Here is a 14,534-nt window from a genome sequence, read left to right as displayed (position 1 = left end):
CCTCCACTTCAGGATGACATAGCTAGACAGGTCTAATCAAGGTAAAAAGCTATTCTCTTTTTTAGTTATAGCATTGCATAGTTGTTCCTCAGTTGCAAAGAAGATGCAAATATCTATAATAATGCTTAGAAATTATAGGGTTGTGCATGCTACCTCAAAACTGATATGACACTCAGATCGATTGCATTATATATAAATGAGATCTACTTCAAGTCATGCAAATGTATGTCTTTGATTTTTACGGGGAAATTGGCATGCACATAATTACAGCTAGTTAACCTAGATATTACAGTAACTTGGTTTGAGAGCATTTTGCAAGACAAGAAAAATGTTTTAATAAATTTTGCCTTGATATACAAGCGATGTCTTGATATAAGAGTAGCGTCATGTCACAACTGAGTATAAAAGAGAAGAGAGACGCCTCTAAGTGTAGCAATATGGTTACATTTAATGAAGGTACAACATTTAGCAACTTATTGCTACACTAAGGCCCCGTACACACGGTCGGAGCAAACCGATGAGAATGGTCCGACGGACCGTTTTCATCGGTTCACCGCTGAAGTGGCCTGATGGTCTGATGTGCGTACATACCATCATTCCAAAAACCGATCGGGTCAGAACGCGGTGACGTCAAACACACGACGTGCTGAATAAAACGAACTTCAATGTTTCCAAGCATGCGTCGACTTGATTCTGAGCATGCACGGGTTTTGAACCGATGCTTTCTGTACTAACCATCGGTTTGGACCGATTGGGCAGCGGTCCATCGGTTCGGTTTTGAAGCATGTTTTAAAATTTTGGACCGAAGGAAAACAGACCGATGGGCTATACACACGGTCGGTTTGGACCGATGAAACTGAACCTCGGTCCATTCTCATCGGTTTTGTCCGACCGTGTGTACGGGGCCTTAGAGGTGCCTCTCTTCTATTTTTATACCCTGTAAAAAAAATGCTTTAATATACAAGTGCTTTGGATTACAAACATGTTTCTGGAACGAATTATGCTCGCAAACCAAGGTTTTACTGTATATCTATTTATCTAGATGTATGTATGTAAGGAAAATGACCCCAAGTCAGTGATAACTAAAGTAATAGACCATTATAGTTTCTCAAATAGAGAGTCAATTACTGTGAGTTTGACAATTCCAAAACAAAAGGCAATTTTGTAGGGAAAGCTGTTATCTGTCTTTAATTGTTCAAAGTGGCCCATCTTAGGTTACTTCTCTAATTCTTATGCAAGGTGTTATACTACCTCTCTCTATTCTAAGCAAAACTGCTAGGCAAATACTATTGCTCTAGCCTGTCTGCCTTCAAAGGCCAGATTAGATGTCCTGACAATATATGTCCTTGCTGGGAGGAAGCTTGTTTGCTAAGATGTATTGAGGCTTCCCATGGCCTTTGTTTCTGTGTAGCTGAAATTAACAGTGCATTCAATTTAAAACACGTGAAAGCAGTCATCCCATTTTGTCTCTCACCTCTGATTACCTCATTCTTTAGTTTCCTACAGTTCATCATAATTGATCATCATAGCAGCCACCTCACTCTAGAATATACAGTGCCTTGAAAAAGTATTCATACCCCTTGAAATTTCCACATTTTGTCATGTTACAACCAAAAACGTAAATGTATTTTATTGGGATTTTATGTGATAGACCAACACATAGTGCCACATAATTGTGAAGTGGAAGAAAAATGATAAATGCTTTTCAATTTTTTTTTACAAATAAATATGTGAAAAGTGTGGCGTGCGTTTGTATTCAGCCCCCTTTACTCTGATACCCCTAGCTAACATCTAGTGGAACCAATTGCCTTCAGAAGTCACAAAATAGAGTCCACCTGTGTGTAATTTAATCTCAGTATAAATATAGCTGTTCTGTGAAGCCTTCAGAGGTTTATTAGAGAACCTTAGTAAACAAACAGCATTGTGAAGGCCAAGGAACATGCCAGACAGGTCAGGGATAAAGTTGTGATAAAGTTGTGGAGACGTTTAAAGCAGGGTTAGGTTATAAATAATATCCTAAGCTTTGAACTTCTAAGGGAGCACTGTTCAATTCATCAATTAAAAATTGAAAGACTATGGCACAACTGCAAACCTACCAAGACATCTAAACTGACAGGCCGGGCAAGGAGAGCATGAATCAGAGAAGCAGCCAAGAGGTCCAAACATAGTGTATACCATTTTTGCTAAAAATGTTTTATTGTAAACCGATACTCAAGATCAGTCTCATTGACAGTGTGTTAACAGGACCATATACTGTAGGTCTTACATCGGCAGATTACCACTATATGATGACTATTGTCAATAATATATGGTGACTCCTACTAATGAATGATATAATCAAGCCTGTAAAGAAAGAAGACAATTGCTCTACCTTCACTTTATATGGATTGAATTTGAAACAATTTTGCTGATTTTATGCCTCCTTTGGATTACATCAATCATTAGTAGGAGAAATGTTGCTTGTCTTGCAAAAAGCTCTCAACAGCCGGTTTTCTTGAATGTGTGCATGGGGAACATTGTGTTTATATAATAAAAAAGTAATTAGCGCTTGTACATTCAGTATCATATCCCAGTTAGTTCTTTCCTACAGTATTTTTACTCTTTAGGCCCATAGATACTATCGTAAGATATAACAAACAGAAGAATGCAAATCATGCTTTTATTCCCAATATAAATACAGATGTTCTGTGCTTGTTTTCTCTTGTCTATGTACGATCTGTGTTCTATCTGTGTAAAAGGGCTTGGGACAAATAGGACTGCATAACAAGGCACTTTATATTGAGAGGACTCTAGAAAGCAAAACATTTACTTGATATTAATATCCACACACTTTCTTTAAATGAGTAATACACTTTTCATAAAATACATTTTTTGCAGTATTTTTATTATTGATTTTTGCATTAAAGGGCATCTGGTTTCTTCCAGCCTTTTAAGCCACTCCCTGTCACCATGCACTACTGCCTAGCCAGGGTTGCATGTGAAAACACATGTGCACATTTTGGAGAAAGTTGACATCCTATAGCAGGAATTGTCTAAACAAGGATCGACATGGTAAAAACACTGGCTATTATTTTAACCAAATCTACAGATGACAAAAGACCTTTTGAAAATACATTGATGTGTTCAAGGAAATATGAGATTTAAGTGACAGGGTTTAGATCTATTTTCACTTAATTCTTACAATTACCCCCCTAACCTAAGTATTACAGAGACATTTTTAACCCTATTTTTACACTACAACTTCTCCCTATCCTTCCCCCTATCCTCCCCCTATCCTTAATCCTTAAACCTAAAGTGTATCTAAACCCAGGATAAAAATGTAATATAATGCAGATTACCAGTTCTTTATTTTCACCTAACGATCCTGTCAGTTACATAGTTCCTGCGCTATTATGACAACATTGAGTCACTGTACTCTGTCTATGGAGAAGTAGTGTTGTCACCCTAGGCTGCTCTCTTGATTTGGTCTATAAACACCTCCCCTTGCTCATGTCCATACCATAGATAGAGGTGTTCTATTGATTACATAAGGGAATTGGGAAGGTCAATGACTTTGTTTGAGATATTGTTGCCAGGGTTGCCAACTTTCAGTAAATTTAAAAACAGTTTGTAAAATCTATAATTGTTGCACCTGTCCATGAATGTCAGTTATGAATATGCAGCTTACATGTCCACAATGGACATTCAAGGACAGATGCAAAAAGTACGGATTTTACTGAAATTTACTGAAAGTTGGCAACCCTGATTGTTGCAGTGTACAGGAAGTCACACTGCATGTTAAATAGAAACAACCAGTATTTTTTTGAACTTTCATAAAATATACTTGGCCTAAAAAAAGAACTCTAATGCAACAACCACATCTAAGGATTGATAAGCTACAGAATATTACATTCTTGTTCTTGGTTTTAGATATATTTAACCCATGATCCTATATTCAACTGTGCCAGTCTCAATTACAAAGTAATATTAAACGTCAGCATTTTTTTTTATCTTAACCACTTAATAACCGAGCCTCTTTACAAGTTTAAAAATTTTTTTTGCTAGAAAATTACTTAGAACCCCCAAGCATTATGCAACACCCTAGAGAATAAAATGGTGTTGCAATACTTTTTGTCACACTGTATTTGTGCAGTGGTCTTACAAGCGCACTTTTTTGAAAAAAAAAAAAAAAAAACACTTTTTAAAAATAAGGCAGCAGTAAATTTAGCCCAATTTTTGTATATTGTGAAAGATAACATTACACCGAGTAAATTGATACCCAACATGTCACACTTCAAAGTTGCGCCCGCTCGTGAAATGGCGACAAACTTTTACCCTTAAAAATCTCCATAGGCGACATTTAAAATATTCTACAGGTTGCAGAGGAGATCTAGGGCTAGAATTAATGCTCTCGCTCTAACGATCACGTGATACCTCACATGTGTGGTTTGAACACTATTTTCATATGCAGGCGCTGCTCATTTATGTGTTCACTCCTCCACGTGAGCTTGTCGGGACGGGGCGATTTAAAAAAATATATTATTTTTTTCTTATTTATTTTACTTTATTTTATTTTTATTTTTTTTACACAGTATTTTGAAAAAAGCATAACATGTCCTCTTAACCCTCCTGGCGGTATCCTCGAGGTTGATTTTTTCTACCAAAATCGGTAACCCCGAGTCACGCTCGGGGTAGATATGCGGAGCTGGCTTACCTTGTCCTTGTCCTGGATCCAGCGATGTCACCACGCTGTGTGAGCGAGCGAGACCTCGCTCGATTCACACAGCGTCCTTGTCCTGGATCCAGCGATGTCACCACGCTGTGTGAGCGAGCGAGACCTCGCTCGATTCACACAGCGTCCTCCTGTGCCGCCGATCTCCGTTCCCTGCGACGTTACGACGCACGGGAGCGGAGATCAGCGCCAAATTCAAAAAAGTAAACAAACACTATACATACAGTATACTGTAATCTTATAGATTACAGTACTGTATGTACAAAAAACACACCCCCCTTGTCCCTAGTGGTCTGCCCAGTGTCCTACATGTCATTTTATATAATAAAAACCTTTCTTTCTGCCTGAAAACTGTAGATTGTCCATAGCAACCAAAAGTGTCTTTTTATGTCAAAAATGGTTTTAGATCAGCTAGAAAACAGCGATAATAAATTATAATCACTTGCAGAATTGTGCGATAGCGATTTGCGGGGAAATTCGTCATAAAAAAAAAAAAAAATAATGACAGCAACAATTCTGCAACTGAGAAAATTTCAGTGATTTTGATTTGATTACATTATTGAATAATTTTTATTTTAATTATATTATTACTTGCTATAATTATTTATAATTATTTATTATATTATAATTTAAAATTTTGTTTTTAAAAAAATGTCATACCCGGGATGCCTATTAGATTCTTGTTTGGTCAGATTTAAGTGAGTTATTCCTAAAAATCACAGGCCTACAGTATAAAACACCAAATTTCCTTGCAAATAATTGTACCACTTTCAGCATGTTTTTTCAGACAGAATCATACCGCCAGGGAGGTTAAATATGAGATCTGGGGTCAAAAAGACCTCAGATCTCATATTTAGACACAAATGCAATAATAATAATAATAAAAAAAATGTTATGTCATGCTTTAAAAAAAAGGCCCTTTAAGAGCATTGAGCGGAAGTGAAGTTTTGACTTTGCTTCCGCCCTGCAGTGGTATGGAAATGTGTGGGGGCCATCTTCCCCTCACCCGTCTCCGGACCACTGACGTGAAAGGATCCGATCGCCTCCGCCGCTGCCGGCAGCTCCGGTAAGCGGCGGAGGGCACTGGAGAGCGGCGGGAGGGCACTGGAGAGCGGCGGGAGGGCGGCCCCTTTCCGCCGCCGAAAAAAGTAATTTTGAGGCGTATTTGCCGCAGAGACCACTTTTATCTGAAAGAGGACCACCCGCTCTTAAAGAGGGTACCGGGGTTATGGTAGCTAGCTGAGTACAATAAAATAAACATTCCCCAGGAAACAATTTGTTAACATTCTTACCCCAGCACTTGCAGTTTACAACTTCCAAGGCTGCTGTCTTATGTTCTCTCTATGCCTCTTCCCTGAACTTACAGTCTTTTTATGAAAGAGTTAACAGTGGGAGTTCTGCACAGAGTGGCCCTGAATGCCGTCTTCTTGGGTCCCTCAGCGGCTCTCTCAGCTCCTCCCTGCATCAGATAACCCCCTCTGGGAAGCTCTCTCCCATGAAGGTTACCTTGCTGGCGCGCTCCCGAGTCCAGCATTTGCGTCCATAGACACGAATGCCGGACCGGCCCTGCCCTTTGACGCCCACGTCATTGGATTTGATTGACAGCAGCGGGAGCCAATGGCTGTGCTGCTATCAATCTATCCAATGAAGAGCCGAAAAGCCCGGGCTGAGATCCAGCGTGTTCTCGACGCGGGACTTTCAAGGGTTCAGGTAAGTAAAACGGGGGGCCGGTAATTATCAGATGTTTTTTCACCTTAATGCATAGGATGCATTAAGGTAAAAAAAGACAGGAAGGTTTAAAACCCCTTAAAACCAAAGACAGATGAAGACCAAATCCCATAATACTCTTTGATACTAAAGTCATGAGTGAAACCTGGATTTTATTTATTTTAGTAAATCGAAAATATATTTTATATAAACAGTAAAAATAATATCACATTTCCATTTAAAAACATAACACAATTATTGGCCCAAACCCACTGTAGTTTTATTTAATGTTTTTAATTGTGAGGTTATAAAGGATATATTACATATGACAATCCTACTTATGTTTTGAAAAATTAATCCCCAGTTGGCAGAGCGGTTTCAAGTGAAGGTAATCCCAGAGGAACTCAGGTTAACTAAATAGACCTCAGTAAGAGTTCTTGTTCATCATTGTTAGTGTTACAGAACAGCATGGATGATTCTGACCCCCTATTGAATACATTATTTATTGTTCATTGTTTCAATTAGTTAAAAATGTCATATTATAATAAAATGTTATCATGACTGTCATCTGACATAGTTGTGACCTCTGGAAGCATGATTGCAAAAAAATGGAAAATCCACTCCACTTTTTTTTCCGCAGATAAAATTATATTCATAACATTATATGAAGGAAAGTGTAAAATCTTGTTCTGGAATTTCTTTACATTGTGTTCTATCATCTGCCACTAACAATGTTTACAAATTTACCCCAGCCAAAACCAGAACCAGAAACACAGACATTCCAATTCCCTACAAGCTCTAATACAAGTTTGGAGAACGTTTCCACCATGGGACCATGATCAGGTTCAAAACTTTCTGTGCTTTATCCAAAACTAGACAATATCTTGCTTTGAGGTTCACTCCAGAAACATCTTAGTAACCTAAAAATAGTGTACAGAAATGTTTTTGATGTGAAAGAACTGTAGTATGTATATATTGTATTTTAAAATTGCTTAATACAGCTTTTCTTTTGTGCAACAGGGTTGGCCTAATATGAAGTAGTAAACTGTAAGCTGTTATCGAGCATATCCAATAGGCATATTTATAAAGCAGTAAATGTGGTATTCAACAAACATTCACTGCTACTGAATTGATAACTGTAATTTAAAACACATGCACCAAGAGGATACAGGCATACACCACTTTTAAGTACACAATGGGGTTTATTTACTAAAGCTGGAAAGCGCAAAATCAGGCTCACTTCTACATAGAATGAGCTTCTAACCCCAGCTTGTTCAATTAATCTTTGGTAATAAAACCTGGAAGCGCATTGGTTTTTATGCAGAGGTGAGTCTGATTTTGCACTTTCCAGTTTTAGTAAATAAAAACCATTGTGTACTTAAAAGTGGGGTATGCATGTACATCTAAAGTGAATGTTTAGTAAATGTCAGATTTATTGCTTTATAAACAGTCCCCAATGGTGTTTAATTGAATGATTCTTAACTTAAAAAGTATACATGTAATGCTGTTGGAGTAATGACTCTTCCACTGCCATTTGTTAACATTTTATAATTTCATAATTTGTGAAAATATGTTTTTTTTTCTACAGAATATACTGTGTGTGTATATATATATATATATATATATATATATATATATATATATATATATATATATATATATACACAGTATATATACAGTATATACAGTATCTCACAACAGTGAGTACACCCTTCTCAATTTTTTTGTATATATTTTGATATATGTTTTCATGTGATAACACTGAGTAAATGACACTTTGCTACAATGTAAATTAGTGAGTGTACAACTTGTATAACAGTGTAAATTTGCTGTCCCCTAAAAATAACTCAACACACAGCCATTAATGTCTAAACCACTGGCAACAAAAGTGAGTAAGTGAAAATGTCCAAAAGTGTCGATACGTTGTGTGACCACCATTATTTTCCAGCACTGCCTTAACCCTATTGGGCATGGAGTTCACCAGAGCTTCACAGGTTGCAACTGGAGTCCTCTTCCACTCCTCCACGATGACATCACGGAGCTGCACTCCTCCAACTTCTGTTTGGGGTTGCCCCACAGATGCTCAATAGGGTTTTAGTCTGGAGAAAAGAATTGCCGCTCTCAAAGCTTTCGAACCTTCACAGGAAAGTGACCCGCCCTACTAGCAGCTGACAGGTGCTGGCTCTGCACAAGTTTGATGAGGAAAAATATCCTGGACGGCCGCACATCGTGAAAAAGACATCTTTATTGTAGAAAATGTAATAATATCCAGTGTACAGCAGTCAAATCATGGAGAAAGAGGGGAGAATAACTAACGCATTTCACATCAATCGATGTTTAGTCATCTATGACTAAGCATCGATTGATGTGAAACATGTTAGCTATTCTCCCATGTTTCTCCATGATTTGACTGCTGTACACTGGATTTTATTTTATTTTCTACAATAAAGGTGCCTTTTTCATAGTGTGCGGCCATCCAGGATATTTTTCCGTATCAGGGTTTAGGTCTGGAGACATGCTTGGCCAGTCCATCACCTTTACTCTCAGCTTATTTAGCAAGGCAGTGGTCATCTTGGAGGTGTGTTTGGGGTTGTTATCATGTTGAAATACTGCCCAGTCTCCGAAAGGAGGGGATCATGCTTCAGTATGTCACAGTACATTTTGGCATTCATGGTTCTCTCAATGAACTGTAGCTCCCCAGTGCCGGCAGCACTCATGCAGCCCTAGACCATGACACTCCCACCACCATGCTTGACTGTAGGCAAGACTCACTTGTCTTTGTACTCCTCACCTGGTTGCCACCACACACACTTGACACCATCTGAACCAAATAAGTTTATCTTGGTCTCATTAGACTATAGGACATGGTTCCAGTAATCCATGTCCTTAGTCTTCTTGTTTTCAGCAAACTGTTTGCAGGCTTTCTTGTGCACCCTCCTTAGAAGAGAACGACAGCCATGCAGACCAATTTGATGCAGTGTGCTGCGCATGGTCTGAGAACTGACAGGCTGACCCCCACCCCTTCAAGCTCTGCAGCAATTCTGGCAGCACTCATACATCTATTTCCCAAACACAACCTCTGGATATGACACTGAGCACGTGCACTCAACTCCTTTGGTCGACCATGGCGAGGCCTGTTCTGAGTGGAACCTGTCCTGTTAAACCGCTGTATGGTCTTGACCACTGCGCTGCAGCTCAGTTTCAGGGTCTTGGCAATCTTTTTATAGCCTAGGCCATCTTTATGTAGAGCGACAATTCTTTTTTTTTTCAGATCCTCAGAGAGTTCTTTGCCATGAGGTGCCATGTTGAACTTCCAGTGACCAGTATGAGAGAATGAGAGTGATAACACCAAATTTAACATACCTGCTCCCCATTCACATGACATCGGGGAGGGAAAATGACTAATTGGGCCTAATTTGGACATTTTCACAGTGTACTTACTTTTGTTGCCAGTGGTTTAGGCATTAATGGCTGTGTTATTTTGAGTGGACAGCAAATTTACACTGTTATACAAGCTGTACACTCACTACTTTACTTTGTAGCAAAGTGCCATTTCTTCAGTGTTGTCACATGAAAAGATATAATAAAATATAAAAAAATGTGAGGGGTGTACACACTTTTGTGAGATACTCTATCTATCTATCTATCTATCTATCTATCTATCTATCTATCTATCTATCTATCTATCTATCTATCTATCTATCTATCTATCTATCTATCTATCTATCTATCTATCTATAGATATATCTATATATATATATATATATATATATGTTTTTAATTGTTTATTTATTTATTATGAAAGTATTCTATAAATTCATATAGTAAAAAGGAATCATATTACTTATATATACATAGAGAAGGAAAGGATGCAGTGTCCAACTTAAACCAGGCAACCTGCATCTCAAATGTAAAATTCAACCCGCATATGAAAAATTAAAAATAATTCCCAAAATAATGTTTAACAAATTTATAAAATAAAATAAAAGAATGTTTGTGCAGAGTTACCATACATTTGTATTGGTATCAGCTGACACTGCTACATTTGAATGAAATGATAATCAGTTCACAGGAAATTAAATGAAAAGATTGACACAATAAACAACAGATACCAATTATAGTACAATGACCCAATCTACATCTGAACAATACAGCATGTCTGACTCAAATGTTTACTAAATGGGTGGAAATGTCAAATCTTGAGGACACTCTTTGCTAAATCAATTGATGAATACAATATGTACGTTATTTTAAAACTATATGAACATAATGTCACATTTACTGAAATTGAGCATTAACTGTGATTTTTGATTGGTTCCCATAGATTACGTCTTGCAACTACTATTGAATGTGGCAGATGAGAGAAAATTTGACACGGTAGCCCTGAATATGCTGCAATGTGTATACTTTAGTCTGTAGTTACTTACTAAATTAAAACTGCCATACTGCACTGCTTGTCACATCAATGTCATAAATGTTTCCTTTAGCCATACTTTAATCTGTAGTTTCCTTTAAATGCTTATATGTACATGCTTCACTAAAGATTTTAAGCCTTTAATGCAAACTTCTGGTCTGAAATTGGAATGGTAAACATAGATTCTTAATGGGACTATTGAAATTTCAATTAAGCAGCTAGCTAGCTTAATAAGATTTGAGTAGTGTTGAAGCTTACCGAATCCTACTGATCAGCGCTCCCTTGAAAATGTTGAACATCCGCCATAGCTTTATTATAGCTTCTAAAGCAAACTCCTGCTCCAGTATGGTCCATACTGGAGCAGAAGTTTGCTTTAAAAGCTATAATAAAGCTATGTACATTACAAAATAGAACTAAAAGCATTTTTATTTTATTTTAAATAGAGCGAGGTGGGGGGGGGTTCTAACCCCTACCGGTTTTCGCCATTTGTGTCCCACTGGAGACATTTCCATTCTCTTCCTGTCCCATAGCCACAACCAAAAGTGAGAGGAAATCCCTTCAAAGTGAGGGAATCCCAGATTGTCACCAGAACTAGTGACCTTATTGAAAGATGAATGAATGAATGAATGAATGACTTGTATAGCGCAACGCATGCGAACTGAATCGCCTCTGGGCGCTTTTTCCAGCCAGTATCTACTTGGCTGGTGCGGTCATTTTTACCCCGTAGGATCATGACACACTAGGGACACACAGTCATACACACATATATACATATATACTGGGCCAATTTGGACGAGATCCAATTTACCTACCAGCATGTCTTTGGAGTGTGGGAGGAAACCGGAGTACCCGGAGGAAACCCACGCAGACACAGGGAGAACATGCAAACTCCAGGCAGATGGTGTCGTGGTTGGGATTCGAACCAGCGAACCTTTTGCTGCTAGACGAAAGTGCTACTCACTGCACCACTGTGCTGCCCTCTTTTTCTGTCCTTGTGTCACCCAAATTTTGACAAATAGGGTAAATATCCCTAAGGGGGGCACACATAGCAATGAAAACCTGGCAGGTGTCCTAATACCTCTCCACTCTATCCAAAACTAAGAAAACAGTTTTGCCTTTTGATATACTTTAAAGCTGGATAAAAGCTTTGCTTGTACTTGCTATGCAGTTACTGTTTTACACACTGAAATCTGTGCATACCAGGTCTTATAGTTGTGTGTTTTTGTTACCCATCCATGTTATACACATATTAATTTTTGTATCGTAGCAAAAAGCCTTGGATAGAACACAGTGGATAAGTGGCTAGCACTTCCGCCTAGAAGCAGTAGGGTCATTGGTTCAAATGTCAACCAAAGGACTATCTGCATGGAGTTCTGCCTTTGTGGGTTTCCTCTGGGTACTCAGATTTTCTCCCACACTCCAAAGACATGTTGGTGTGTAAATCGGCCCTAGTATGTGTATGTATTAATGTGAGTGAGGGGTTCTTGAGGGCAGGGACTGATGTAAATGTGTAATATATATGTAAAGCATTGTGTAAATCTACTGTGCTATATAAGCACCTGTAATAAATAATAATGAAGTATTTTTCTCTCCCAGGTATGGCATTTATGAATCAAAGTATCTTATCAAGCTTTGTACTTTTGGGATTCCCGGCATCAAAAGAACTGCAGCCATTTCTGTTCCTTGTTTTTTTGATCATCTATTTAGTTTCCTTTGCTTGCAACTTCCTTATAATGGCCGTTGTTTGCTGTGATAATAAGCTTCACAGCCCAATGTACTTTTTCATTTGCATCTTTTCATTTTTAGAAATCTGTTATACATCAGTCACTATGCCCAGACTTCTGATTGATCTAAATTCAGATGACAAAATCATTCCTATCCCATTGTGTGTGGCCCAGTTTTATTTTCTTTTTGTCTTTGGTTCAACTGAAAATTTCTTGTTATCTTCTATGGCTTATGACAGATACACAGCTATTTCCAATCCCTTAAGGTATAATAGTATTATGACGCCAAGGGTATGCATATTCTTAGCAGCAGCATCGTGGGTATGTGGCTTTCTGGCCCCCCTGATTCCAGCCACATTCCTCTCAATTACATTTTTCTGTGGCTCTAATATAATTGATCACTTCTACTGTGACTTCTCTCCATTACTTCACCACTCTTGTGCAACTGGTGGTGTCTACATTGTTGAAACAACCTTCTTCTCTTTGGCTTGTTTGGTTATACTAGGCAATTTTATTTTCATTAGTATGTCCTATGGTCTAGTTATGGCTATTATTGCTAATATACCTTCTCCGAGAGGAAGGAGGAAGACACTTTCAACCTGTGGTTCACATCTGACTGTTGTCTGCTTGTTTTATGGCTCCATCATTTATATGTATGTCAGATCAGACCACAGCATTCCCTCCCATATTGATAAAGTGGTGTCACTATTCTACTGTGTCATAACTCCTACCTTAAACCCTCTAATTTATGGTCTCAGGAATCAAGAAATGAAGCAAGCCATTAAAAGAATAACATTTACAATCTGCAAACAAAATTCTCTTTGCCAGCTTTAAAGATTAAAATGACTTAAAGAGGAGGTTCACCCTCAAAATAAACTTTCCAGCATCCTTAAAGCGGAAGTAAACCCATCAATTTAACAGTTTTAAAAAGCAGTTACATTCCTGGCATGCCGGGAATGCTAACTGTCACATTGGTTGTGCTCTCAACCAAACTGTCAAACCATCCAATGGCTGGTGTCATAACTGATCACATGTGCAGCATCATGGCAGTTGAAGATTAAACAGAAGCCAAGAAGTACCTTAGCAGCCGTCAATCAACTCCTTTTCGCTTAGAAACGCCCATTCCCCGCAGGATTCCCCGCTCAGAGCCGGAAAACAAGGGCTCATATAACGATAAGTACAAGTAAAAAAAAAAAAAAAACAGCATACTGCAGATGTTAGCAGTATGCTACAGCTAATGTCAAAAGGTGGATTTTTGGGTGAACCTCCACTTTAAGAATGCAGTGCTGTCCTATTTTTTCTTAAATAAGAACTATTGACTCCCCTTGGAAATGTGTTTCACTGGTAGATGCATATTGGTATACTTTTTAAAGCATGTAATTTTTGGGACCTAGAAATATTTTATCATGCATTACTTAGTGTTTTTTTCATTTTAGTATTGCTTGTTGTAGGTCCTCCTGCTCTACCTCTTTTTTCCCTTCCTTCTCTGGAAGATTTAATGTAAATGAAGCAAATAAACATAATACAATCATTTTGTTTTACAATCATTTTCTTAAGAACCTCTTTGATTCTATTGTTTTGCTACTCTTAAAAAATAGAGAGATGCTGCCAGTAGGCCCGGCCCCTGGCCCGGTACTAGTTAGAAAAAGACACAAATTCTATCCAGTTCAACTAATAAAAAGAACAGAAACTACTATTGGAAGGTCCCTACAGAATCATAGTAATACCAGATGCTTAACGAGAGTCTTTCATTTAAATGCTAATCATAAATGCTAGAGCTAGAGTTTATCTTCCCAGGCTTCCCTTCCCTGTGTTTTATATGACAATCAAATGCAAGACCAATGTAAAGTCTCGGAGAACTTCTTAATCCACAAAGGATGTGCTCCAGCAAAATAATTCTGATGGAGGTAGTTTTGGTGTGATTTTTCTTGCAGAGCTGGTCCAGGTGGGCATAAAATCACTGTAGTAATTGTCATGA

At 38.1% G+C, this 14,534-nt stretch overlaps 1 protein-coding gene across 1 annotated transcript; it reads left to right on the top strand.

The window, feature by feature from the left end:
- The first annotated feature begins 12,449 nt into the window (after positions 1-12,449).
- LOC120924881 (olfactory receptor 11G2-like) lies at positions 12,450-13,454 on the top strand. The gene has a single exon (XM_040335859.1). It carries the CDS (start codon positions 12,566-12,568, stop codon positions 13,388-13,390), a length of 825 nt encoding a protein of 274 aa, XP_040191793.1. The 5' UTR covers positions 12,450-12,565; the 3' UTR covers positions 13,391-13,454.
- The last annotated feature ends 1,080 nt before the right edge of the window (positions 13,455-14,534 follow it).

The sequence above is a fragment of the Rana temporaria genome, chromosome 1, assembly GCF_905171775.1.
Source record: "Rana temporaria chromosome 1, aRanTem1.1, whole genome shotgun sequence".
NCBI classification, from domain to species: Eukaryota; Metazoa; Chordata; class Amphibia; order Anura; family Ranidae; genus Rana; species Rana temporaria.
This window is presented reverse-complemented; position numbering and strand designations above follow the sequence as displayed.